Raw genomic sequence first — 26749 nt, forward strand, 5'->3', positions numbered from 1 at the left:
CTACAAATTTAGCTGTTGTTCCACACCGATATACCGGCTCGACTACATTTAAAGGCCCCAACTTGGGTAGTACCGGTACATGTACTGTGCGTGGTACAGTCTTATGCAAATAATATCAAATGGAGGCACAGTGTGGTGTGCTAAAAATATTTCCAGTTAGCAACAAAGACCACGCACCAGACTTGATCATTTACCTATTGTTGCCGCTTACCTGCTGTCGTTGCTGCAAGCGTGACGAGCATGCTTGTACATGTATGTACGGTATAATAAGCCAAGTACGTGTACAGTACATGTACCCATTACATGTACCCTCGCCACCGCGACAAGCAGAAATGGGTGCGGCCACGGTACTATTCCGAAGTTCTGTACCTGCACGATGCAAATCAACTGAAAACAGCCGAGTTGGCCCGAATAGCTTCAGGTCTGAGACTCTCCCACCGAGAATCCATCGTCCCTGAATCTGAACCCACACGCTAAACTTAGCGCTGGGGAGCACATGGCCCAGGAAATACTAGTAATTGGACATCAAGCGGTTCGTTCGCAGCACGCAAGAGCAACGGCAACAACTAGTCACAAATTACAAAATTTGATCCAGTTTAGTCCAACTCATCATGTGCGCCAATCCCAGCGAGACTATTTCAAATCACTGAGTGCATCGTGGATCACAAGGCTTTTGTAAGCTCTTCTACTGTCTCTTTTTTATTGTTGATTACAGTATGGGCAATTCAATTTCCGCTGCGGGTAGGTTTAAAAACGAGGTTTTATCTCGTGGGAAGGACGTCGCCAAAGCTTACTTTACGTTTTACCAAAATAAGCATGAGGTTTTTTTATGCAATTTTTCCGCGGCCGTTCGCTGGCATTCGCCTCACTCGCGTAAACCCGGAGAAACAGCAAGTCCCAAGTCCTCAGCGAACGCGATCATGAGCCTCCGTGGACGACCCAGCAACAATGGCGGTGCCGCCAACCCACGTCTCTCCAACTCTCTGCACCGCTGCGCCATCGCTTTGTGCTCGAATCAGGCCGTCGCTGAGGGCGTGTGCTCCATGCATTTGTCTCGTAACGGGCGCGTGAGCGGGGGTCAGAACGCCGTCATGGACAGCCGCGCCATGGGCGTCCGCGGCCCACCTTCGTCCTCTGCGGGCATGGGCGACGGTATGGCTGACGACAGATACTACCGTGCAAGCGCACACGCCGCCATGCAGCCTCGCGCCGGTCCTTCCACAAAGAAGCACAAGCCATCGCCCGCCGAGCCTGTGAATCGCTACGCAATGGAAAACTCGGGCTCCAGCGGTGGCGGCTTGACACGTGAGAGTCTGAACGAAATGGTCAACCAGATGCAGTACTCAAAGAACTCGAGTATGTCCGCCTACGAGAACGACCCGTACGTGTCCGCACAGGCCTCAAACAGCGCCAACGGCTCAAACCGCTCCGAATCAGACGGCTCTGTGGACGAGACCAACCTTCGTCGTGAGCGCAACCGCATTGCCGCACGTAAAAGTCGTCAGCGCAAACTTGACCGTATTTCTAACCTCGAGGACGAGAAGATGCGTCTCGAGCAGCACCGCGACATGCTCGTACAGGAAATTCGCAGTCTGGAGAAGAAGGATTCAGGTGCCGCGTCGAACGTGGTGCTCACCATTACGGACAAGGAATACCAGCAGCTACAGAATAAGCGTCTGCAGATCATCAAGCACGTGGAGGAGGCGTACAACTCCGGTGACATTCTGTCGACGGTTAAGTACTTCCGCGATGACTCGATCGTCAGCGGCCCCCAGAACTCCTCGGTGCATCTGCGTGGCAAGGACGCATTGGTGTTGGACTATCTTTGCACGAACTACTTGTTCGGTGACGTGCGTCTGCACCACGCCAAGGTAGACTGCGGTGGTCCACGTAGCCAGCACTTTCGCGTGCATTGGGCGTTATCGGGCACGATCAAGAGTGCCGGCGTCAGCATGAACAAGGAGTTCCTCGAGCTGATTGAAAGTGTCAAGGGCCGCCGCGTCACCATCGAGGGTGTCAGCAACTTCTCGTTCAGCGGAGACAAGATCGTGTACGTGCACCGCACGGCAGACCAGGCCAAGTTTCTGTCGGCTCTTGTCAATCTGAGCAAACGGTAAGCGGGAAACAGAGAGCTGGTGGAGCGATCAGCGTAGCGACCTTCTAGCGGACAGTAGTGATGAATGCATACTTGCCATATATATGTGTATTTTTTTGCCTACTTTCTCGCATTGTAGCGCTCGTCCGATAGATCACCTTACTTACAGCTCCTCCTTGGCTGTGCGTTTACCAGCAGTGTTCTCCTGTCCGTCGCACGTAATGGCTTTGCGTTGAGGGAGACTGTAGAGATCGCGCAAGTAATCGAACACCTCGGAGCAGTTGCTTTCCTGTGTTTTAAGAGGTCAGGCGAGTGTGTGTAAAGGAGAAAGCAATTGATACGAGACAGGATAAGCTTAACGAACCTGGTAGAGCTGACAGGACCCCAGAGCGAAGGGCTCTACGTGGCGGATAAACTCTCGCGTACGCGCTGTAACAAGAAAGAAAACTACAAGTCAGAACACGTGATGTCGTCGAAAGACGAGAGCGAGGACGTACACACGCCTGGGAACTCTCGGAAGAAGCGGTCGTGAAGCAGACCCATGCGGTGAAAGTACACGAGTTTGCGGTACCTGTATTCATCACCATTACGTCACTATTACTGTAGCTAAGAGCAAATCCATAAAGCACAACAATCGCAGACCAGTGTAGCAGGCGCTGCTAATCGTGGTCGAATTTGCGGTCCCAGAGCTTGTCGTCGTGCGAGTGGCACGCAACGTGCTGTGGTGAGACGCCAGGTGGCAATGAAAACTCCTCCACCGCTCTATAAGGCACGTAGCGTAAGAAGAAGATCTCACGATAACTCGTGGATGGCAAAGCAGACAAACCTAAGCGAGTCCATCATCTGCGGCGTGGCGTACTCTGCGTAGAGCGTATTGAAGAGCGAGGCTTCGGTGTTCATCTCGGTCAGCAGTACCATCTTGTAGAAGTACACTATCGTGGCGAAGAGCATGGTCGCCGAGATGAGGAGCGACAGATTTCGAGCCCATCGTGCGCGAGGTTAGATTTCAAGTCACCAATAGTCACCTCTTGAAATCGCTGTGCTGAGCATCGCATTCTACAGGGCAACAAGGTCATTTCAGGCAATGTCTTGGTCAGTATTTTTCTGCATCACCACGAGTTCTTGACACTGTAGCAGCAGCTACTATCACGCTGTCCGCACTGTCAAGAATGATGAACTTCATGTCTTGAAGTTTATGATAAGGGGACGAACTTCAAGTTCATGTCATGCAGCGGACGAACTTTATAACAGAAACTGCATTGCGATCAAAAACGAAGGTTGCTGGAAGTATAAAATGACACATTTCCGAAGGATAAAATACATGCCAGCGAGTGAGTTATCACTTTGAGATCGAAAAAACCGGGAACGAAGGGACGCAGTGTCCCTGCCACTCGTTCGTACTGTAGGCGAATCGCTGGACTTGTTGTAGCCCGACACGAGACGAGGTTCATCAATTCGAGCATGTGGATTGAAGCTTTCACTGTGGCTAGCCTAGCCTATTGTTGCGTGGATGCAGTTCAGTGGATTTTGAGCTGCAGCAAAGGTGCTGCACTATTGTCCACCTACCGGCATGCTGTAGAGTCTACAGTGAAGACTGCAAACACTATAATATTCCGGTTGCTTGGGTGCACCTTCAAATGCATTGCTTACACGATGCGTATTCACAAAGCTCAAACCTGTTTGCAACTGGCTCCGACAACTACAGAGTTAACAATAATGACCAGAGTGCAGCAATAAAGACTTCGCCGAAGCCGATTGCGATTGATTCAACACTGCAGAATCTGCAGACTGCAACTTGCAGCTTGCAGTTGTTGCAAGTTCAACACGACGTGACGACTTCTGATCCAATTGTCGAGTTTAGCTCAGCGACTTGGCCAGGCTAAATTCAGTGATTGGCTAAATGCCGCATCAAAACCGCTCTTAGCACAGCCCTATTCGCCCTTGCGGGTCTGACGGCAGATGCACAGACGGCACACAGCAACCACTCGCCCAGCTCGGACTCGTACGCGCCTGCATCGCGTTCGCCCCATATGCAAGCCAGCGGAGAAGCCCAGCAGCAGTCCAAGCCCAGCAGCCTCCCGCCACAGCCACCTACAACTTCACCATCCGCCCCGCCCACTCCAGCCCCGCTCGTCCGCAAGAATAGCGCTGACGACCTGGTCGCCGAACTAGCGGCGTCGCCCCCTGTCCACACGCCGTCTGACGCGCGCCTATTATATCGCGAGTGGCGCACTGGATCGCACGTGGGTGCCGACCTTGCTCGCTTGGAAACTGGCGAACTCAGTAGCAGCCTCAGCAGTAACAACAGCATGAGCAGCGAGGACGTGCTCAGCCGCTCGCCGTTTGGCGTCTACGGCCGCTCGCCCAATGCGCTCCCACGCATTTCCGAGCGCCTCGAAAATCTACCTCTACGCGCCAATGCGTCACCACCCGCTCCCGTTGCTGCGCATGACGCGGACGCGCGCGCGCGTCTCCTTTCTCAGAAGATTGCCGCCATGGACGCGGCCCAACCTGGAGCTGCGGCGATGGTAAAATCCCAGTCCGGATCTTACGGCTCTGTCGAGTCTAGCGAACCAATTGCCGGTATTAAGAAGGCGCAGAGTTATCAGGCGCTGGCCGAGCTGGAGAAGAAAGGATACTTCCCCGTAGCTCCCAAGCCGTCGGCACTGGGCGTACAACGAGGACTTAAGGACTCGGTGGTCAACGACATGTGCCGCGCTGTTGTCAAACACATGGTGGGTGACGTGTACGTGTCAGCGTCCGGCTCCTACGGCCAGCGCAAGGTACTGAACCACCTGTACGAGCCCGTGTTCGCCTCGGTTCAAGCTCACTTCCGTCGTCTGCCTGCAAGATACGCGCTGTCGGTGAATCCGGATGACGTGCCCATGCACATGCGTTTGCTTGCGCAGAATCAGCGCGACCCGACGGCTATCGCTGTCAATGCTCAGCTGAAAAAAGACGACAACGGAGAGTACGTTTGCTACATGTAGTTTTGTGTATTACGGCTATTCTACGAGAGAGTTAACGTGTGTGCGTGTTATCGACAGGATCGTGCCTAATGTATGCGAAGTGGTGGTGGTGTCATTGGACCGAGAAAACATCCTGGATGCCATTACACGCGCGCTGACCACGATGAAGGGCAATATTCTGGACGCTGACGTCATGACGACGGCGGACGGCACTCTACTGGATCGCTTTGTAGTCAAGGGATCATTTATGAGCGAGGAACGACAGGAAGAGCTGCGAACGAACATCGAACAGAATCTCCTCAGACTTAGTATGGACGAAGAGCCGCGTCCAAGCGCCACCAGCTCGCAGGGCTCAGGGTTCAACGAGAGCGTCAGTCTCGCGGAGAAACTGGGTGTGTTACAAATGGTGGACAAGAACGAGATCAAGGCGGAATGGAAATTGGATCTCAACGAGGTGCGGCTGGAGAAGGCGGTGGGCAGCGGGCGGTCTGGAAGTACGTACAGTGCCTGGTGGCGAGGTACGCATGTGGCCGCCAAGGTCGTCGACTCATCCGCAAACACTCAGGCCGTCGGTGAGGAGTTGCTGAACGAATTCCATCGCGAGGTGGCAGTTGTCAGCAAACTACGCCATCCGAACATTGTCTTGTTCCTCGGAGCGGCCATCAACCCGCCCCGTTACTGCTTAGGTACGTCCTGCTACTGTGTGTAGGAGGTGTATTAATTGCGCTGGTCTCTGACTGGCTGTACGTTCTTGTTTGCAGTATTTGAATTTATGGAGAATGGCACGTTGACGGATCTGATCCGTGCACGTCGAGCGCCCATTGATTTCTTTCGTCTCGTAGCAGAGATGGCGATGGTACGTTGGATACCGACACCCTCACTTTAATCGGCTACGAGGTTCTAATGCGTTAGTGACTTGTAGGGAATGAACTACCTTCACTTGTGCTCTATTATGCATCGAGACCTCAAGTCTGGTAACGTCCTCATCGATTCGCACGGCACTGCCAAGATTTCCGACTTTGGTCTTAGTTGTGTGCTCGAGATCGGCAGCTCCTCCGACCTCACGGCTGAAACAGGAACGTACAGGTGGATGGCACCCGAAGTCATCCGTCACGAGCCCTACTCTAGCAAAGCAGACGTCTACAGCTTCGGCATTGTGTTATGGGAGCTGCTGGCAAGAGACCAGCCTTTCCGTGGTTTGACGCCAATTCAAGGTACGCGCGCCGTTCTGTGAATATGAAATAAAGACGTTTTCTAACCGGCATCCCTTGTATCTGTCACTACAGCCGCTTTCGCTGTTGCTCGCCAGCAAATGCGTCCTGCGCTGCCTCGCCAGACGCCACAGAAGATTGGGGAGCTGATTGAGCACTGCTGGCATCACGACCCAGCTCGTCGTCCCGACTTTGGGGCCATCCTGGAGGCTCTGCCGTTGGTGAAGAAGTCGCTGAAAAAACGCGACTTTAAGAATATGGGGATACTGTATGTTGCCCCATAAAACGATCTAGACGGAGCAAGTTCTCCTCGTAGTTTTTTTTATCCCTCTAATGGTAAACTAGAAAAGTATTAGCTCGACCTCGTCGTTATGCCAACGAGTGTGTTGGTTCTTCAAATACCTCAACTTGTTAGCTATTTTGTGCTGTTGTGGCGTCCGTTTCGATGTCATGCCACAGTTCTATTGACGAAGCAATGGGCTGCTGTACTGCGTGCTGTGGTTGTGCTGTCCTGACGCAGCTTGTTGCGGTCGGGTGTTTACTTGCAGTCATTCCGACAGCGTACCTCTCGTACGACTATTATCTTAAGCCATGGGCCGAGGATCACTATGACGAAGCTGTGCAGAACATGGCTTCACGTGCCGCTAGTGCAGCCAACGATATCGACACTTCTGGACTCTCTTGTGGTGATTGCTTGGGCGTCAACTTGGATTACCCGATCTCGGGACTCAACACAGACTACTCATCTTTTCAAATCTCTGTCATGAATGACGCCGGCAAATATCTTTCTGCTGTGACGTCATCGGGTGTTGCTATTGCAGGAATCGCAAGCTTCGCTTCTGCCATAGTTGGGATGTTGGCATCGGCTAGTGCAATGCCTTCCACGAACGGTGGCCTCTTCGAGCTGTTGCAGATGATTGCTCAGGGCCAGTTCATCACGTTGCTGGGATGGTAGAATTTTAACGGGGTCGTATACAGGTCAGGCCTGATTATTGGGTCAGGTTCCATTTCCAACAGGATCCTCCTACATAAGAAGAAGAATCGAGCAGTGAAGAAGATGACGAGGCTGTAGATGTCGACAGTGATGATGACAACGAGGGCGTCTCTGGTACTAGCAGCGAAGAGGACGCTGCTGCTACGAATTTGGGCGCAGATGTGATCAGCAATGACAGTGATGCCGATGAATGCGACACTGAAGCCGACCAACCTCGTGCCGCGCAGACCATCGTGGTCTAAGCATTTTAACCCAACTGCTTAGCTTCATATCTTTCACTTCAATATGTAGCTTAGCAATTGGTCCTGTGTTTGGTAGGGCCGTCAGGAAACCCGCCTGACCCAATTATCAGGCCCTACCCGTAAACGACCCCAAAAATAGCTAACCGCTGGGATCAATGAACCTTGAAGGGGTACCGCAGTTCTTCATCGAATTCTGCACCAAATTTGCGTGGACGAACCTGCATGTTTTCCCTACAAAGACGAAAGCAACTGGTAACGTGACAACGAGGCACCGTCAGTTGTCGAGTGGCGGGACGGATTTGAGCTTGAACGGCGTGACACGCTATGCCCAGACTCTGGGTGTCGAACCGGACAACCTTTTTTACTACACTCTTCTGGCTCTGTTGGTGGTGTGTGGGTTGGTGATACTCCTCTACACTATCGCTCGAATAGCACTCTACCTGTTTAAGAAAGAGGATAGACCGCTGGTACAGATGCTAAACAACCGGGTCGTCTGGGTGAGCATTCAGCTATTGCTGCTGCTTCAGTACTCGTTAGCTATGATATCGTGCTTTCAGATTTCGTTTTCTGTTCGAACCAGTCAATCGACTGGCGGGTTGATCTTGGCAGCGATCATCCTCGTGACATCCTGCTTAGGTTTTGCATTGTTTGGCGTTTTCATCCTCTCACGCTACAAACACGAGCTCGCTGACCACGGAACGGAGGGACATGAGAAGAAACCATTTAACCACCGCTATGGGTGTTTTTACCAGGATTTCACGAAAGAGAATCGTTTCTTCTTCCTGGCGAAGATGACATTGGATGTCGCGTCGGGCGCTGTGGTGGGTGCAGGGAACAGACCTATGGTGCAGCTTGGCCTGCTCGTAGCTTTTAATGCCGTGTTCGTCATCTCAATGGCTTTCCGACGCCCTTACTTGCTGCGAGTATTCTACGTGATCGGCTTGCTTACCTCGTACTTGCGTATTGTCATGCTCATGCCAGTACGCTTTTACTCACGCTCGTTTTGGTCTCATCTGAGTTGGTGCCACAGCGGATCCGCGATTTGATCTCGCAGATCATCATTTGTGTTAATGCTCTCGTGTTGCTGTGTCTCTTCGCGCGGGCGGGTTATACGGCGGTGAAAGCGCTGACAAAGTGGCTCCAGAACCGCAAGCCTGGTGTCAACGAACTTGACGACGTCGATGAGTTGCTCCCAAATGAGAACGCTGTCGGCACGAATGAACATCGCCGTGTATCCTTGCAACACCAGCCGCAATCACCGCCCGCAGATGGCACGCCGCCGAGCGCGCAGGCGTATCACCAGACAACCGACAAGTTCGCCTCCGGTCATTGGGAGGTTGCGAGTCGCAGCGATCGGCACGTCGTATAAGCGTGAAGTGGAAAGACCGAAGCCAACACTAGGTAAGGTCAAGAAGCAGAGACCACAAAATAGTGATAGTGCATGCACAGACCGGGTTAACCCTTCCAGTAATAACTTACACGACAATTGAGACTCTCCATGAATCATGATGGCATCAAATGTTCAAGTGTTCAAATCTTGTTCGCGCTTGGCTACACGTGATGGCCTACCTCTGGAACTCATCATGGGATTTGAGTGTTTCACCTCGCCACCGTGGCGGCCACGCGACTCGCGAAAACTGGCTGTCGCTGGAGCGTAGTCGACAACACACTTCGTCACAATCGATCAAGCGCCATGGCTGGCAGGCTCCTGTCTCCATACCCACCCCTGGTGATGGCAGACAGTGAGCGCGACAGACTTGAGTTTCTCGCGCACCGCCTCATCCACAAGGCCCTCGAAGAGTACGACGCCCATCGACAAAATGGCTCCAAAGTGGATGCCGAGAGCTGGAAAGTCGCCCGCAAAAGCGATCAACTCACCATGTACAAGCGAGCGGATCCCGGTGCATTGTACCAATCACCAGAGGCGCGTCAACCGGCCACAGCAATTCGGTCACAGGCGGAGAGCGTTAGTATCATTGAAAACTCAATCACACAAGGACGTCCTCGCCAGAAAATGCCGATACTACTGCAAGTGGGGGCGATTCAAGGCTCGCTTAATTAGGTTATGTATGGCACTATCGCAGTGGACGGTCAGGCGATGATGCTCAAGACGGCGTACACAGACGACACGTTGCTGGACGGTGAAACACTGTGTCAATTACGTGGACCTTCAGCTACTCATCCGTTCCGGTTTCTAGGCGTAAAATGGATTGTTAAAGGTACTCCACATGCACCTTTGGTACGACCACGCGACTCGGTTTTCCTTGAAGGCATAGGGATATTAACACGCGAGGATAAGAACGAACGTGTAGGGTACCACCTAATGCATTCCGTTAGTATCCCCGGATACGGCCCTCTGGAAGACCGCAAGATCGTTCGTGGACAGATATCGTCGTGTATCTTGTATACGGAATCACCAGATTCTCCTGGTGTGGACGTGTTCATGAAGGCGCGCTTTGACCCCAACGGCAACGTGTCGGAGAGCGTTGCAACGCAATCAGCAGCTCTCGCCCTTATGTATGGAGCCAAAATCGGCGTCTGTGCTCAGAACAAGAAACTTTCGTGGCTACTACGCTCTAGTCCGGACTCGCCCGTCCATCGACCTTCGAGATCGATGAGTCTAACTCGACAACGTAGCTGTCCAATCTGCGCCAAAAGTTTCAGCATGTTCAGTGGTACGGTCGAATGTGAAATGTGCTCAACCGTCGTTTGCTCCGGGTGTTCAGCGAAGAAGAAGCTGGGCTTTGCCCGATCTGGCAGCAAGCAGGTGGTGCTACGCCCCGTCGCCTTTTGCACTAGTTGCCTCACACACGCTCGTCGGTTGAATGTCTTTGACGCAGCTCGACAAGAAGTGCTGGCGGGCTTTGACGAAACAAACGCGTCAATATGCACCACCGCCGTATCCAAAGAGTCTACTAGTAACGTTCGACCAGATTTGCTCGGGAACGTGCACAATTGTCGTCGACGTGACTTGCAAGGACCGAAGAAAGCGCCGGCAATATCGAAAAGCCTACCGCCAGATATTACTAGACATTGTAGTGAAAGTGTCTTGACGAAGAAAGATGATCAGCCCCGTCGTCCGCGTGTGAATACGTGGGGAAACGGTGATGTGGAGTCTCCAACCGCGACGAACCGTTGGGTTCGCCTTGAGCGCGAGATGGCCAAGTCCACGCAGATCAACGAGGTGGACGAGTTTGGAGAGATCACAATTCTCGAAAGCTCACTAATTAAAGTAGACGACCCTCGTGACCAGCGTAGCTGTTCGTATCCGACAGCTAGCCCAGCTGCCCCCACGCGAGCATCTGCACAAGAAGATTTCATGGCTCGCATCATCGCCATGCGCAACGCAGCAGAAGATGCGTACCGGACTACACGCAAGACTGCGCAGGAGTTCGAGCTGCTCTCCAAAGCTCACAAACGTTTCAGTCACGACCAGGAAACTCTCGCTATCCGGTAATGAATCGACATTGGTGCTGACAGGCAGACTTGAACAATTGATTGTACCGTCGTACCGCCGCTTCAGAGTTAACTGCGCCCTTAGCGAAAGGTTTTTCGTAGAACTCTGAAGTAGTCAGAAGAGGAAACGGAGATTGATGAAATGCTGAATACAGTCGACTATGAACTACTTACGTTGACTATAAAACTGGAAGGGATCCGCAAGGACGGACTGAGTTGCTCTTGACTGCTGACAGCCGCAGCCATGTGGCGTGCGTACTTGACCAACGTTGTACAAGCTGCGCCATGTAGGACGTTAAGGAGCCCTTTGATTCCGCTCAGAAACGAATTCACCCTGAGGGTATCAGCTTAAGGACTCGACTTGCATCATGAGCTGGCTGCAGACACACGAGGTGGCTATTCCGTTCTACGAGATACGCGCAGGCAAGCAGGTTTTTGCCATTCAAGTGCAGGAACGACCTCTTCGACAAGAGCAACTGGCGAGCAACTGGTCTAACATAACGAGCTCAAGCTCGCAATGTTTGCTGGACGAAGACGGTGAGAACAGCAGTGTGACTGGCAATACCTCTGGGGTTTGCGTCGCAGCGATGCGGTCGTATTCTCAATTCCGCAAGCTTTGGCGAGACCTGATCCGCGCTACGAAGACCCCATCGACTGCGTCCTTATCGCGCTCCAACAGTGCCGATCTGGCCCGCAGTGGACATTCGTCGAACTGCCGGCTGGCGAATTCCTTTCACTCTTTGTCCATTGATGGCGAGTCCTCGTCTTCCTGTCGATGTCGCAACTGGAACTGCACATTCCGCAATCTCCACTACTTTCTCAAGACTTATCCGTTCCCGTCAAAGCTCCTGATCAAGCGTCATACCGCCTCTGTGCTGGATACCCGTCGTCAAGGCCTAGAGCTCTTTATCACGACTGTACGAGGACTCTTCGATACTTTCCCTCGCCCGTTTCTTCAAAGTATTGACGAGTTGGGTACCTGTCAAGTGATGAAGGCTCTGAACGCATTCTTTGATATCAACGCGGAACACCACGTCAACTTGCTCCCTCAAAGTTTGAGTCAAAGAACGCTGAAGATTCCACCATTGAAATGTGCTGAACGTGGTCGATGCAGATCGGTTAGCGACAATACCACGTGCTTCAGCAGCAGCACTGTGAGTGGCAGGAGCATACGGAGCAGCAACAACGCGCACGCGGAAGAAGACCCTCTCTGTAACTCTGGGGTCGACTATTATCTCCGCGAGGACGATTTAATTCCCAACACCCAGAAAACCAGCAACCCAGATTTCGAACCGCAAGAACAACTCAAAGTGAATGAAAAGGTTGATCAGACCTTGGACAAGTGTCCGACTTCTCCTCATCAAGCCGGGAACTCTCCGAAGAACTCAACGGGTCGCAGATCTCGATACTATCGAGGCATGAGTATCAGAAGCCACACTGCTTTCCTGGCTCGCAATCCGACCATGCCGTATCGTAGGGGTTCCGCTACATCCATGGTGGTGACCCCGCAGACGTTACTGCCAGGTCTTCCGAAACTGAAGCTACCTAACGCGGAAGTATCTTCGATCCGCTCGTTCCTTGAGGAGTTCCGGGATCATCTGCTATTAGACTCACAAGCTCTTGGAAACTCATCAACACCCATCGAATGGAACGAGGATCGACAGTGGGAGCTGGCGTTGTATGTGGCGAGTCAAATCGGTCACGCTTATGCGGTCGAGTCGATTTTGTACCGTGGCACGAGTCCGAATGTAGTGATGGAGGATGGGCTGTCGAGTTTGCATGCAGCCTGTCGTGGTGGTCACCGGAGTATTGTTGCCATGCTGCTAACTCACGGAGCTGACACAAACATCACGGACCCCAACGGCGTATCACCTTTGCTAGCTGCCGTACAACTGGGAGACCTTGAGATCGTGGAGATGCTTGTGGAATATGGCGCAGACGTTAATTTGTGCAACAAGGACAATGTGTCTGCGGTGCACGTGGCGGTTGCTAGTCAAACGTTTCCTGTTCTTCAGCTGCTACTCGAGTGCGACGCCTTTGTCAACACTACAAACACTTTCAATGGCAAAACACCTCTGCATCTTGCAGCTCAGACCGGTAGTCTACCGACGTGTAAGCTGCTGCTGAACTACGGAGCTAACATCCACCACAAGACGACAAGAGGACTGGATGTTGTGGCGCTTGCGAAGACGCATGGTCACGAGAATATTGCAAGGTTCTGCCTCCTTTCTTACAGCAACCAGAAGCACGAACAGGCGCAAGCAACGCATACCGCTGATGAAGTTCAGTTCGTCTGTGAAGATGGATACGCATACGCCGTCTTGTAAATCTTGTAAAAAGCCTCAATGGAAAGGCTCAGTACATGAATGTCAAAAGTACTTGATAAAGAAAAGTTTTGATTTGACAAATAACTATTTTTTTCTTCAGTTTCAAAACTTATTTTCTTATTTTTAAATAGCTAGAGACCGTTTTGCAGCAATATGAGCAAGATGGATAGGAGAAGGAGTGCCAACACCAACGGAGGTCATGGCGGAGGAGCAACAGCGTCCATCAACAGCGAGTGCTGGGACTCGGTGTCGTATCTAGAAAGTGCTTTTCATCATGGATTTATGCGGCTGCGACTCAGAACGGGCGAGTTCGTGTACAATGAAGATTCACGACTCACACGCGAGTTGGACGAATTCTGCGATGTGGATTCGATGCACACACCCAAAGGTCCAGTTATTCTATTAGGCGAGAGTGGCATGGGGAAGAGCGCGTTCCTGGCCAATTGGCTGGTGCGTCGAAAGAAAATGTTTCAGAATTGGCAATCTTCATATCCCGAATTTATTTTCTCTCACGTCGTGGGTTGCTCACGGCAATCGTGTTCCGTATCGAATTTACTTGAGCGTATTCTTCGAGAGATTAAGGAATATTTCGAGCTGAACAAAGAGATTCCGGACGTGGAGGAGCGACTGAGCTGGCAGTTCCCTCGCTTTCTAGAAGCAGCATCGAAGAAAGGGCGCGTCATTCTCGTAGTCGACGGACTGCATCGACTTCACACCAACAATGGGGAGAGCATTTTGAAGTGGGTTCCTCTAGCTTTCCCTCCAAACGTTCGTATCATTTTCTCGGGGACACTTAATTACCCGACTTCGAAGTTGTCCCACGTTCTTAACGTCGGCACACTTACCGTACCTCGTGATGATGACGAATGTGTTGTAGGAGGTGATTACTACGAAAAGACGAGTCTCAGTGCGCAGATGATTGAGCGAATAAAAATGGAGGCGGGTCGTCGCAATTGGAAGCTCATTCATGTGCTCCCTCTAGCTGAAGAGGATCGAAGACGGATAGTGAAGAGGTTTATCTCTAAGAGTCGCGATATTAGCTATCGCGATAACAGTGGCTCGCTACAAAGAGCAGGTTTACAACTCTTCGAGATCCAGCAAAACGCCATTGTCGGGGTACCCATGAGCTCTAGTCCGCACTTTTTAAAGAACTTTCTGACCTGTTTACTGTGGGCTGTGAAGGAGGGGTTCAATATTCACACGGTATTCGAAAGCTGGTTAGGTGCAGACAGTGTGGCTCAGTTGCTGGAATCTGTGCTTCGTAGCATGGAGATTGGCTATACACCGGACCAAAGCTCGACTGATGACGCGATGCAATTCCTGTTAGAGTTTGACGGCGAAGATACTGCTGTCAATACTGCAAGCTCTGTATCCAGCCGTAAATCGTCGATTATTAGTCGAGACTCTGGAAGGAGAAATTCTCAACACCAGAGTGATAACCGGACAAAGATTGAGCTTGCACGTGCTGCTGCAGAGGCCGCCGTTCGGGAGGCTAGTGACTCTCTTGATGACGATCCTTTGAATCCAGAAATGAAACGCGTCAAAAGTGTTCATGAAACCAAAGAAGTGTTGGTCAACATGGTACGCAACGAGAGGTCGAGCTCTGCATCTTCGACAACACAAAGAGGAACAACACTGTCAAAGGAACCGCCTTCACCTGGAAAGGGGTCACCTACAAATGCTCTGCTTGAAGCTGCAGAGCACAGATTAAAGCGTTTTCCCACGGAGCCTCGAGCTGGGGCTAATAAACTGGGCAGCCGACTCGATTATCTGACGGGTGGACGAAGAGTTGCCCCGCTTGGAGATGTTTTGGGTCGAGCGTTGTGTCTCTTGTACGTGAGTCGTCATGGATTATTGCTAAACGAGCTGCGATTCATCTTGAACGCCGTTGTAACTGAGGTGCGTGGTGTAAAACGCCCTCGAAAAGATGACGCAGCCACTGGATTCGGCCACAGAGCTAGCATAGGACAGGAAAAACTAACCGCGTTCTCTGAAGACGAATGGCAAGTTCTCTTGCGAGCATTGCGCACACTGGGTGTGCTTTTCGTACAGGAGGTTCTGGTGTTACCGATGTGCAAGGATATCTTGCGCGACGTCATTTGGTGGCGGTATATCGGCAGTGAACGCGCTGAGCAACAGTATCACCAGTGGCTCATTCGTTTCTTTCGTATCCATCCCACCACTTTTCGTCGTGTTGAAGAGCTTCCGTGGCACCTTAAACGCTGCTATCAGTGGGATGCTTTACGTCAGGTATTGGTCAACTTACCCATGTTCCAGTTACTGTACACAGCCAGCTACAAGGGCGAGCTTTTCGGGTACTGGAAGGTGCTCACCGATGGTCCATTGCTCAATTACGGTGCAGCTACCAATGCATCCGACCCACCAGTGTATGTGACGCCCTTCGACGTCGTCAAAGAGTACGGGAAGAGTATTGATGACTGGTATCGTAGTGCTCGCCCCACGACGAAAAGGTTCACGGCTATTGTGCAGCAAATCACGCGCTTCATGTACGAGTTTTGCCTCTCGTATCAGCGGCCATTGCCCCAATTCATGCACGCCCCGTTCGACCTTAAGCGACTTTACTTGGATGGATTCTTGTTTGCTGAGAACTTGCCACATGTACAAACAGTTGCCAGTGCAACTGGAGGTGCTGCATCTGCCTTGCCATCCACAGGAGCTTCGAGCTTCGGTGGGATGTCTGCAATGACAAATACACCCACTGCGTCATCTGCACTACTTACTGCGTTGGACAATTTCCCACCGCAAGTAAACACTTTGAGTGTGGGGACGGCAGGGTCGTCTACTAGAGACAAGGACGCGTTTAAGAACTGTTTCTTTTTCTATCAGCGGTGGATCTGGATACAGTTTCCGTGGCTCGCACTTGGTCGTGACATTATTGTTCGAGATCCAGTTGTACAGAACCCAATTCTGGAAAAGGCAAATGGCGCCAATGTCAGCGATAATAGTCCCGGGTTGACTGCAACGACAGTGCAACCCTCTTCATCAAACGCTTTGATCCCACTGAACTCAGCTCGTGGACACTCTGGGGATGCGATTGACGAAGAAGTCAGACGACGCGACAGTGAAGGAGTTGCAGCGAAGACGACGGCAATGACCCCATCGCAGTCAATAACGCGATCTGGATTATTTGATGCACGGTTTTGGGATGTCAAAAAGAGTATGTTTGACCCAACCACTCGTCGGCCTCGAGGTGCAATGACAATTTCGCAACTCGCTTCAGTGAAGAACGCAAGTGTCTTGATGACGTCAACACCAACATCATTTGCCAACCAGACTTTGGGTGTGATATCTCCCGAAAATCTTTTCCGCAAGAAAAGCGCATACACAACAGTGAAAAGTGTTCTACGATCATCTGTTAGCCGTCTTCCCAGTGCAACTTTGAAATCTTCGGCTTCGTTGCCAACGCTTCCCGAACAACGGCAACTTGCACAAAATGCGACTGCAACCTCGAATAACCGCATAGAGAATACAGGCCAGAGTGATCCAGAGTCACCATGCGCAGTGTCACCCATTCCGCTTGTTGGTCCCAATGGAAAGCCAAATCTGCCATCAAAAGAGTTCAAACTGGAAAGCATTTCTAGCACAGAGGACTTGATGACAATTGCCACTTCTTTTGGTCTTCCAGCACATTTCCAGGACTATCCGCAGTCCGAATGGGACTTAAAACAGTCGTACAACCATCGTGTGGTGCTCAAACTGCAGGCATTGTACGATACCGTAAAAGCTGAAGTTGCGCAAAAGCAAAAGTATCTGCAAGATGTCAAACGGAAAACCCGCGAAACGTCACGCCGCTACGAATTGACAATGCGCGAGTGTGACATGGCAAAACACGCAGCCGAAGAGATGAGTTCTCGCCTTGCAAAACTGGAACAGGTGATGAAAAACATCGACCAGCAGGAGAAAACGCATCGCAAGCTCATTCGCGGATGCGAGTTGTTTCCCGCTTGTGCCCCCGCACATTTTGAAGCCAATAAGAAAGAGTTGCGTCTGTTGCAGATGCAACTCAAGGACTTGCAAGATGAGAAAAAGGTGCTGTATACGAAGAAGACCCATTTGCAGAATGAAGAACTACCCATTCTGCGCAAAGCTGTGGAAAAGAGTAAGCAATTGCTCTCTGCAGTAGTGGACAAACTGGAGCGTGCACGCGAGAAAGTTGCGCACGATCAGGCTTCGTCCGTCAAGTTGTATCAGCGACGACTGGAGATGATTGAAAGTGTGCGCTCAGCGAGTGGCAAAGGCGCCAGCGCCACAACAGAGGAAGAAGCGCGAAGACAAGCTCGACAATCATTCAGCGCCACAACAAGGTCACTTGCTACCAAAGTTGCATTGCAGCAGTGTGAGTCCATGTGCGACAAGATTCAGAAAGCCACCGGGTTTTCCAAAATGGAGCTCATTTTCCAGAAATTTTCACGTCGTGAGGAACTCAACGCGAGTTTTGAGGAGCAAGCCAAACTCTATGAGGCTCGTCTGAAACAAATCAAACTGAACCAGGCGGAGTTGGAGGAGCAGCTGCACTCTCTCGAGCTATCGCAGGCTACGGCTACAACGGAAGATCCACGGATCCTAGAACAGAAACTACGCGCTGCCGAAGTAGAACTCGCACGTACAGAGTACACCCAGGCGAGTCTCCTCACCAGCTCCAAAGAGGTGATAACCGGGGCCGCGAGAATTGTAAAACTTATGGGCATCACGAACTGCAACGACCCATACCAAAATGCTATACCGGCCTCTCGACTATGGCCACCACCCGTAGGTTACGAAGGCGAGAGGAGCCTCACGTCTGAGTTTGAAACACTGGAATCTCCTGCCATCACTGTACTTTTACAGCTTTGCCAAGATCGAGCGACGTTGATGATGGATGCGGTTCGTTCACGAAGCTTGCGGTGTTTCCCTAAGTTCGACGCTGACGAATTGTATGCTTTGCGTGTAGATTGAGGGCGCAAGAAGCGATCCGGACGTCAATTTCTCGCTGGTAAGGCTGCAAGAGCACGAACATTTGTGTGTTGGTCTGGTCTTGACACTTTCTGTTGCTGGGGGACTTGCAGATCTCAGAGTCGACGTCACGACCTCGGCGTCGGACTGTGCGTGGAGGTGACGAGAAGAACACTACACGGTCCAGTCGCTACCGTCGCCCACTGCAGCTCAGTAGTGTGGCGGAAAAGAGCAAAGAAAAGGAGAAAGATAAGGACCGAGCGGGCTTCGACCGTGGTGCCGTGCCGCCAGTTGCTGCGGCTGCCGGTGCTGTCATGGCCACGATGTCGACACAACCCAGTACACCGGAGCTGGGGGAGGGTGACCAGGAGCCAGGAGAAGATATGGAGGTGCTATCAAGAGAGACAATCAAAGCCTCCAGCAGGAACAAACTGGCACAGCGGAAGCGAGGCAACATGTAAATGTATTATAAAATGGACTTAAGAACAGCGATTGTTAAGTGGGGGGTTTTCATTTCCTTGGAACTGCAGTACATCACATTCTCCTGTGCTGATTTTTTTTTATTTCCAGTATCTACATCCTCTAACTTCTTCTCTCTTTGAACGCGAAGCCTGGCCTTCTCAACCCGTTCAGCAGCACTCACTTTTTTTTTAAATCGCGCTCGCTCTTGAGCAAGCTCCTCGGCGACCTTATCAACGACGTCAGAAAAAGTCTGCATCCGTTCTTGAGCGATCTCCTCTGCGATTTTATCTGAAATCGAAAGTACATGTTTCTCCTCTTCGCTGCTGTCACTGTCCACGTTGTCAGAATCATCCAAGTCCTCCTCGTCCTCGTCCACGATGCCATAATCGTCGAGGTCTTCATCAACAGCCAGCAATTCGGGCCCATGCCCTTCAGCGTGATAACGCATTCGTATTTTCGCGTCTGAGAAATCATTTCTCAAAGCATGCTTAGCACATACTTGTCTTTTGGAAATCCACAAATTATGAACCCCAGCATGAGGTCTGTAGCGTGCATTGTATGTTGTCAGCATAGATTTAACTACATTTGCTTTATGGTATCCGTGACTTGTCCCCAAGGATCTGACCCACCTGAAATTATTTACTACTCACGATGTGTAGCCAAATTTCCAAGCGTAGCTCCCTTCCCAATCACGGATCTTGGCAAGTGGAATCTCAACCCATTTGCCAAGCTCGGTGAATTCTAGAGTGTTGTTCTGACTCGCGCCCTTAGTGAGAGGGCCAAGTCGCAACAGGTACAGCCCAAACTTGTTCAGATCTACTGTGCGATCCTCGCCTCGATGTAGACGTAGCAACGCCCTCAGCCTGAACGCGAAGATCCGATCTTCACTCTCTTCATTGATGACTTCCTTCTTCTTCTTTTCAGTCTTGTTCTTCTTTGCTTTTTTCCTGCTTCTGTCCGTGACTTGTCATTTTCCCTTTGTCCGGGTCTCGTCGTCGGGACAACACAGCGCTTGTTGTTGCGGAGCCTGGTAGGTTTCAACTAGCTCTTGGAGTTTCTGTACGTTCAGCACGCTAATCTCACCATGATGGTTGCGAGCCGAAGCTTCAGCCATTGCAAACTCGTTGCCGAACTGGCAGTTGTAAATGGCGATGGGAGGACCGATCCGAAATACTCCCTGAAATTGAGCGGGGCTACTGACAGTGTACCAGTAGATGACAGCGTAACTATTGTCCTTCTCAACCATGTATGACATTGCAAGAATCTATTCTAAGCCACTATGTCGTCGATATTGCTCTGGTGTCGCGACGTCGTTCGCCACCACCGCAGGATCCTCCCGCAGCGGGTTAGGAATCACCCCCCGCATCATTAGCCCCGCAACAACCTTGGTGACCATGATCCGAATAGCAAAAACAGAGAATAAGGAGTCAACACCAAATGGGCATGCCACCAACCACGCAACCATCCACACTGCGTGGTACAAACAATTGCCGTTGCCTGGGACGTTGACAAAGCTGTACTTAAAGTCTGGAGGGACGGAAGCACACCCTTCTCCAATGCGTCGTGAGCCACTTCGTTCTCTTTATCGGCTTTCATCAGTTCCCCCTAAGCAGTCGCACTAGTATACAACGCCCAGTCTCCACGTTCAGCCTGTAATCCAATAATCCTGCCTCCATTTTCCTGAAAGGCCCCGTGAATTGCCATTGGAGAGCCCGAGCTGAGTGATGGTCGCTCCTCGGCTACGCCGAGTGGTGACCATTGTGATGAAGGAAGTAGTCGTAACAACAGTAAGTTGCAGGGACTGAAAGTCCAGCAGGGGAGAAAACCGAGTGCTGCTGCTTGCTCTTGACGGCGCAAGTTGTCGAGTGTGTAGCAGCACACGGAAAAACCCCGGTAACATATATTGGTAGGATTAGCAGTAGGATGGGCTGGTGGCTCGCCAGCCAATGGTCCGTCGAAGTCCGGCTTCTGGACGCGAGCATCGCGTCCTGGAGGCACCTGAGCCTCAGGTTTGAGCTGGACGCAGTCCTGGCTCTTCCTCCACACTTTACACTCCCACTTGATCTAGTCGAAGCGCAGCTTCAACATGATCACCTTGTAGAGCTCACCACGATGTCCTTGGCATCTTCTAGCTGCGCTGCAGCCCGACGCTTCGTCCTTGGTAGCGCTCTTCCTCCTTCTTGTCCTTCGTATGCATGAACTGGTAGTAGTAGCTTGCATTCACGCATGGCGATGATGTTTGGCTCCAACTGAACGAGCTGAGCCTTGCTGACGGTCGATGCGCAGCACCTTCATCCCATCACGGCAATGTTCGAACTTGTCCTTCGGCAATGGCTTCGTCATCGCGTCGGCGATCATGTCGTCGGTGCCAACATGGCGAATCCGTAGCTGCTCGTCCTCCACGAGGTGGCGCACCAAGTGGAACTTGTTCATAATGTGCTTGTTCTTGCTGTGCTTGCCAGGCTTGGCAGTCAGATAGATGCACGACTTGTTATCGCCGATAATCTCCGGAGTCGCGAACTCCCAGCATAGGTCTTCACAGAGTCCACGTAGCCACTGTAGATCTCTAATGCCTTCATTCATGGCAATATACTCTGCTTCCGTTGTGCTCTCGGGCGCTTAAATCTCTTGCTTTCTTGATTCGTAAGAAACCACGTTACCATTGAACGCAACGTTCACGCAACCGCTAACACCTCTTTCGCGTTCCATCAGGGTTCACATAGACCGTTAGATCCGCCATCTGCGTGTTAAACACGCTCCAGCCTGGACGCTTGTTTCCCCAATTAACATGTCCCATCACTAAGCCGTGGTCTTGAGTACCACTCAGGTAGCGTAGCACCCTCTTTCCCATAGCGTAGTGTGTGTGGTCAAAGCAGGACAGGTACTTGCTGAGATTACGCACAGCGTGCGCAATGTCCGGCCTTGAGGCTGAGACCAGATATTGTAGTGCACCAACGAGCTCTCGGTACGGGGGCGGGGAGTCATCTTTCGCATTTGTGACCACCTCAGCGCGCAGCGCTTCCGGTGTTGCAACCGCGTTGCAACCCTCCATGTGAAATCGCTTTAGCACCTCCGTAATATGTTGCCGCTAACAAAATACCGCATGTCGACGCTCGCTGTCGATCAGTATCTCCACGCCTAGTAGATACTTGACTGGTCCGAGAGATGTGAGTTCATACTCCTCACTGAGTTGCTTAGCAACCTTAGCGCAAAGGTCACTAGGGCCGAGGAGCAGTAGGTCGTCGACGTACACCGTGAGCAACATGGTGACTTCTCCTCCCACTTTCCTGGCGTAGAGTCCGTAGCCAGAGTCGGGGCGCTCGAGTCCGATCTTCGTCAGGAGCTTGTGCAATGTCTTGTTCCAAACGCGAGGCGCTTGCTTTAGCCCATACAAACTCTTCTGTAGCTTGCATACGTAGCGCGTAGAGTCTTCTCCGAAGCCTGGAGGCTGCTCCATGTAGACCTCCTCGTCGAGATCACCGTACAAGAACGCGGTTTTGACGTCGAACTGCAAGATGGCCCATCCGCGTTGCAGCGCGTATACGATCACGCATCTGATCGTCTCAAATCTGATAACAGGTGCGTATGTTTCACTGTAGTCGATACCCATGCGTTGTAGAAAGCCTCTGATCACTAGTCGAGCTTTATATCGCTTAATCCGGCCCGTAGAGTCTCTCTTGAGCGCGTACACCCACTTGCACGAAATGACACGCTTGCCCTTGGCCTCCGTGCGTCGCACGAGCACCCAAGTTTCGTGCTGCTGCTGTGAGTCCATCTCAACTTGCATCGCTGCTTTCCACTCCTTCCACTTCTTTGACCTTGCCGCATGCTTGTGACTAATGGGGGTCTGCACATCCTCGACGTTCTGCTTCGTCACATTCGTCACTACGTAGTCCTTGAGTCGGGCGGATGGTTGTCGCTTCCGCTTCGGTCGCGACGTAGCTGCACTGTCGTCTGGCGACGACTTCTGCGTCGTGCATGGCTCCCAGTTCTCGTCTTCGTGAGCATCACGTCGACTGTCCTTGGCCTTCGAGGCTCCCACTCGATTTGCACATGCTTTCGCCTTATTCTTGCCTTTTGTGTTCTTCCGCTTGGAACCTCCCACTGAAGCTGCTGGCTTCTTAGCGTCCTCGCTTGGTAGCTGTGGGTCATCACTTCGAGTCGCAGACTCGGCTTCAACTTCAACACCTTGGTCCTGGCTCTTACCAGCAGTAGCCAGCTTCGCCATTTCCGCTGCTCGCTTTTCTGCAAGCTCTGCAGGAAGCTGCAGGTACGTAGACATTGTCGTCCGGATCGGCACGATCGGGATCTCCGCAGGTAAGTCGTAGTCTCCATAAGCGTAGGTGTTTGCAAGAAGTTGCTCAATATACACAGTGTTCACCGTGTACTTCTCATGTGCCTTCATGTTTCCATCTCTGCACGTCGTCACTGATCCTGTGCGCAGGTTCATCAGCTTATAGCCCTTGGTCTTCTCGCTGTAGCCAAGTAGTAAGCACATCTGCGTCCTTGGAGTGAGCTTCTCCTTTCTCTGCCGAGAATCATCAGGGATGTGCGCGTGCACCAAGCACCCCCACGTGCGCAGCACGCTGAGGTCTGGCCGCTCTCCGTACAGGGCCTCGTACGGGGACTGCTGGTCCTTCAACACCGGCGTCGGCGTCTTGTTGAGCGTCTCAATTGCATGTAGGAAGGCTTCTCCCCATAATGAAACAGGCATTTGCGTAGCTTGTAACATAGATCTCACATGCCGCATGGCGGTCTGGTTCGTGCGCTCCACGATAGCGTTCTCCTGCGGGCTGTAGGGATTGGATGAACGCGTGTCGATGCCGAGGTCCTTGCAGAAGGTCTCGAGCTGCATGTTGACGAACTCGCCACCACCATCGGAGAACAGCATCTTGATGGTCGCCTTCGGGAACTGGTTCTGGATCCAGCGAATCTGCTTCTTAATTTAGCTCCGTGGCTGCGTCTTTGTAGGCTAATAGATATCCCCACTTGTATCTCGTAGCTTCGTCGATAATCAATAGAAACTGGTTTGATTTCGATATTGTATCCACTCCAACACTGCATAGGTCGATACAAAGCTTGTGCAAGGGCTTTGCAGAGCGAGACGGCTTGCGCTTGTAGCTCATGCGCTTGTAGCTCATGCGCTTTGTCTTTGACTCTAAGCATGGAATGCATTCATAGAGAGCAAAATTCTTCGACTGCATTTTGATGCCAAAGTTATAGTTTCCTGCCATAGTCTTGATAGTCTCCATGTTTACGTGGCCCATGCGGCTGTGCAGCAATGTCATGGGGTTCTCAGCTTCACTGGCCTTGACGCTCATCACGTTCTTGCTCTGACGTGGCGTCCACATGCGGTACATCCCGCGGATGTACTTGAAGCGCAGCTTCAATGTGTCCTTGACCAGCCACGTAGTCTTCTGATCATGCGAGACGCGCACCTTGAAGTTTCCTTTGAATTGCATGTAGGTCTGCGAGATCAGGTTGTAGGCAGCCGACTTGGCGTAGCTCACGTCATCAAGGAGGCGCTCCTCGATCTTGCCCGTGTGCTCGTTCAGCACTTGCATACTGTGCCCACAGTTGCGCGCTCGGTTGTGCCGTTGCCGAAGACTAGCTCTGCAGCTGAGTCTTCGTGTAGCTCCGTAAACAAGGTAAGGTCGCTCGAGACGTTGGTCTGCGCGCCGCTATCCAACACCCACTCCACCATGTCCTGGTCCTTGTCCTTGTCCTTGTAGTTGAAGTTGTCACGCACCGCGAGTACATGCTCTTGTCCTTCAGCTTGAGTCGGTGCAGCCGACTTGGCTGTCTTCACACTAACCACATCGATCATCCTGCGCGGCGGGTTGCTCGAGTTGTTGTTGTTGTTATTGTTGCCACGCTGGCGGCACTCAGGATCGCCACTCCAATGTCCTTGCTCTCCGCACGTGTTGCACTTCGTCTTCGCCTTTCGCTTGGCGATGTCATCCCTCGCACTGGATGATCTCTTGCTCTTCTGCCGCTTGTTCCGCCCACGCGGCGATGAGCTGCGGCTGCGACGAGTGTTTCGGTTGTTGTTGCCTCGTGCTTGGCTGCTGCTCGAGTTTCGACGTCCTCTTCCGGCGTTGTGTCCGTCGCCACGGCCACCAACAAATGCAACATCTCGCTGGACGGCACGTCCACCTCCACCACGTCCTTGCTGTAGTTCAGTCTCTTGGCGTGAGTGGTCAGCGAGTCGAAGGCGCTCGATCGCTTGCTCCCACGTAATGGACTCATCACGTCCAATACGTACTTCATGTTCGTTTACCACCGCTGGGTACACACCCACTGTATTTGACAATAGGATAGAGACGGCTTCCTGCTCAGGCAGCTGCTTGTTCGCGCGGCGAAGTCTCTGTTGGTAGTCGTCGATGTCACGAATGTAATCGTCAAGTCGTTCGTCACGTTGCAGGCGACGATTCAGCATATCTCGCTTGAGAAACACGCTGTTTACGCCAGGATGGTTATCAAAATGATCTTCCAGTGTACGCCACAGTAGGATAGGATCAGCACGTTGAATAACACTTGTAAATCGCATCTGTAGCTCTTGACTAAGTCCCGTCGTAAGTTCACGTTGAGCAACACGCAGTCGTTGCTTGAAACAGCCGCGCTGTCCCTTCGTTACGTTGGTCTGCCATCGTTTCGCGCTCCATGATGGGGTCCAAGAGGTGTGCGACGTCGAGAATGGAGCAAATCTCGACGCGCCACGTCTGGTAGTTGGTATCGATAAGTCTTGCGTTCAACTGCACGTGTCCGCTCTGGTTCATGCACCGCGTGCATCTGTGGTCTCCAACCATGGGTTCGTCCGTAGCGGAGTCGGTCCCGGCCTCGGTCTGGACTGGCTGCGCTGCAGCCTCGGACGCTCTTGGGTTTCTTGGCGGCTCGCTCTGACGCGTGCTGGCGTCGGCGGTAAGTTCCTCTGTGCTTGGGTTTCCTCGGCGGGGCCCGTACGGCGTCGGCACTCGCTGCGGTTGTGCTCGAGCCGCTGAGAGTTCTTGAATGAGCTGCCTTTGTGGGCGTCGGGTAGATGCTTCCACTGGAATGTTCTGCACTTGCTGCTGATTGGTCAGTGTAGTCATAACGGTACCAAATTGGGCCAATAAGAGCTCGAGTTGTTGCTCAACTCGGGTTGATGACGCTTGTGACGTCGCATGTGCCTCGTCTGATGTTGTCTCGTCTGCTCTTGCAGGCAACTGCAACTCGTCGGACGCGCGCGAGCTCTGCGTACTCCGGACTGGGCTTCCAGCTCTCCTTCTTGGGCTGATAACCTGAGTGATGGTCGCTCCTCGGCTACGCCGAGTGGTGACCATTGTGATGAAGGAAGTAGTCGTAACAACAGTAAGTTGCAGGGACTGAAAGTCCAGCAGGGGAGAAAACCGAGTGCTGCTGCTTGCTCTTGACGGCGCAAGTTGTCGAGTGTGTAGCAGCACACGGAAAAACCCCGGTAACATATATTGGTAGGATTAGCAGTAGGATGGGGCTGGTGGCTCGCCAGCCAATGGTCCGTCGAAGTCCGGCTTCTGGACGCGAGCATCGCGTCCTGGAGGCACCTGAGCCTCAGGTTTGAGCTGGACGCAGTCCTGGCTCTTCCTCCACACTTCACACAGCGCCTTTCTTCTTCTTCGCCAGGAAGAGCTGCAGGTTCTTGGCGTCGCATGTGATCGTCGATGCGTTCTCCTCCTTGACCGCCTTCTTTAACGCGGAAACCGACGCACTCTCGTCTATGTCCACCTCGAATGCGCTTCCCGCCACACCAACAATCGCGCAGAAGGGGTCACCATATCTCTGAGTCTGGTACGAGAGCATACGCTTTTCTAACCAAAAATAAACACTTTTTTTTTTTGGTGAGCGGTAGACATAATTTGACACGACCAAACACTTATGCCTCGAACTGACCGAAATTCACGTTTTGCTCTTACAAAATGAGGTCAAAATAACATGAGATTTGTATTTTGAGTGACTCACTAAAAAGGACCAAAACGGCAAATTTGGTCGGAAATACACAATAGCGCTTCGCGTAGTAGCGCT

At 52.0% G+C, this 26749-nt stretch overlaps 8 protein-coding genes and 1 pseudogene across 8 annotated transcripts; 7 read left to right on the forward strand and 2 right to left on the reverse strand.

The window, feature by feature from the left end:
* Positions 1–303: 303 nt before the first annotated feature.
* Positions 304–2117, forward strand: PITG_04908 (uncharacterized protein; the record flags this gene model as incomplete). The annotated part of the gene is made up of 2 exons (XM_002905564.1): positions 304–347; positions 716–2117. 2 exons carry the CDS (start codon positions 304–306, stop codon positions 2115–2117), a joined length of 1446 nt encoding a protein of 481 aa, XP_002905610.1.
* A 333-nt stretch (positions 2118–2450) lies between these two features.
* PITG_04909 (uncharacterized protein) lies at positions 2451–3046 on the reverse strand (the record flags this gene model as incomplete). Its single annotated transcript, XM_002905565.1, has 3 exons — positions 2451–2524; positions 2593–2666; positions 2922–3046. The coding sequence occupies 3 exons, from the start codon at positions 3044–3046 to the stop codon at positions 2451–2453; spliced, it is 273 nt and encodes a 90-aa protein (XP_002905611.1).
* A 1079-nt stretch (positions 3047–4125) lies between these two features.
* Positions 4126–6636, forward strand: PITG_04910 (serine/threonine protein kinase; the record flags this gene model as incomplete). Its single annotated transcript, XM_002905566.1, has 5 exons — positions 4126–5066; positions 5143–5750; positions 5826–5920; positions 5987–6278; positions 6351–6636. 5 exons carry the CDS (start codon positions 4126–4128, stop codon positions 6557–6559), a joined length of 2145 nt encoding a protein of 714 aa, XP_002905612.1.
* A 114-nt stretch (positions 6637–6750) lies between these two features.
* PITG_04911 (uncharacterized protein) lies at positions 6751–7192 on the forward strand (the record flags this gene model as incomplete). The annotated part of the gene is made up of 2 exons (XM_002905567.1): positions 6751–7130; positions 7180–7192. 2 exons carry the CDS (start codon positions 6751–6753, stop codon positions 7190–7192), a joined length of 393 nt encoding a protein of 130 aa, XP_002905613.1.
* Positions 7193–7666: 474 nt separating this feature from the next.
* On the forward strand, positions 7667–8880 carry PITG_04912 (uncharacterized protein; the record flags this gene model as incomplete). Its single annotated transcript, XM_002905568.1, has 2 exons — positions 7667–8476; positions 8542–8880. The coding sequence occupies 2 exons, from the start codon at positions 7667–7669 to the stop codon at positions 8878–8880; spliced, it is 1149 nt and encodes a 382-aa protein (XP_002905614.1).
* Positions 8881–9204: 324 nt separating this feature from the next.
* PITG_04913 (uncharacterized protein) lies at positions 9205–10968 on the forward strand (the record flags this gene model as incomplete). The annotated part of the gene is made up of 2 exons (XM_002905569.1): positions 9205–9412; positions 9824–10968. The coding sequence occupies 2 exons, from the start codon at positions 9205–9207 to the stop codon at positions 10966–10968; spliced, it is 1353 nt and encodes a 450-aa protein (XP_002905615.1).
* A 367-nt stretch (positions 10969–11335) lies between these two features.
* Positions 11336–13294, forward strand: PITG_04914 (uncharacterized protein; the record flags this gene model as incomplete). The annotated part of the gene is made up of 3 exons (XM_002905570.1): positions 11336–11953; positions 12350–13163; positions 13251–13294. 3 exons carry the CDS (start codon positions 11336–11338, stop codon positions 13292–13294), a joined length of 1476 nt encoding a protein of 491 aa, XP_002905616.1.
* A 162-nt stretch (positions 13295–13456) lies between these two features.
* Positions 13457–18167, forward strand: PITG_04915 (uncharacterized protein; the record flags this gene model as incomplete). The annotated part of the gene is made up of 8 exons (XM_002905571.1): positions 13457–14116; positions 14192–14622; positions 14692–14866; positions 14996–15200; positions 15252–16266; positions 16366–16793; positions 16872–18099; positions 18143–18167. 8 exons carry the CDS (start codon positions 13457–13459, stop codon positions 18165–18167), a joined length of 4167 nt encoding a protein of 1388 aa, XP_002905617.1.
* Positions 18168–26326: 8159 nt separating this feature from the next.
* On the reverse strand, positions 26327–26491 carry PITG_22751 (annotated as a pseudogene; the record flags this gene model as incomplete).
* Positions 26492–26749: the final 258 nt, after the last annotated feature.

The sequence above is a fragment of the Phytophthora infestans genome, genomic scaffold, assembly GCF_000142945.1.
Source record: "Phytophthora infestans T30-4 supercont1.6 genomic scaffold, whole genome shotgun sequence".
Taxonomy (NCBI): Eukaryota; Oomycota; class Peronosporomycetes; order Peronosporales; family Peronosporaceae; genus Phytophthora; species Phytophthora infestans.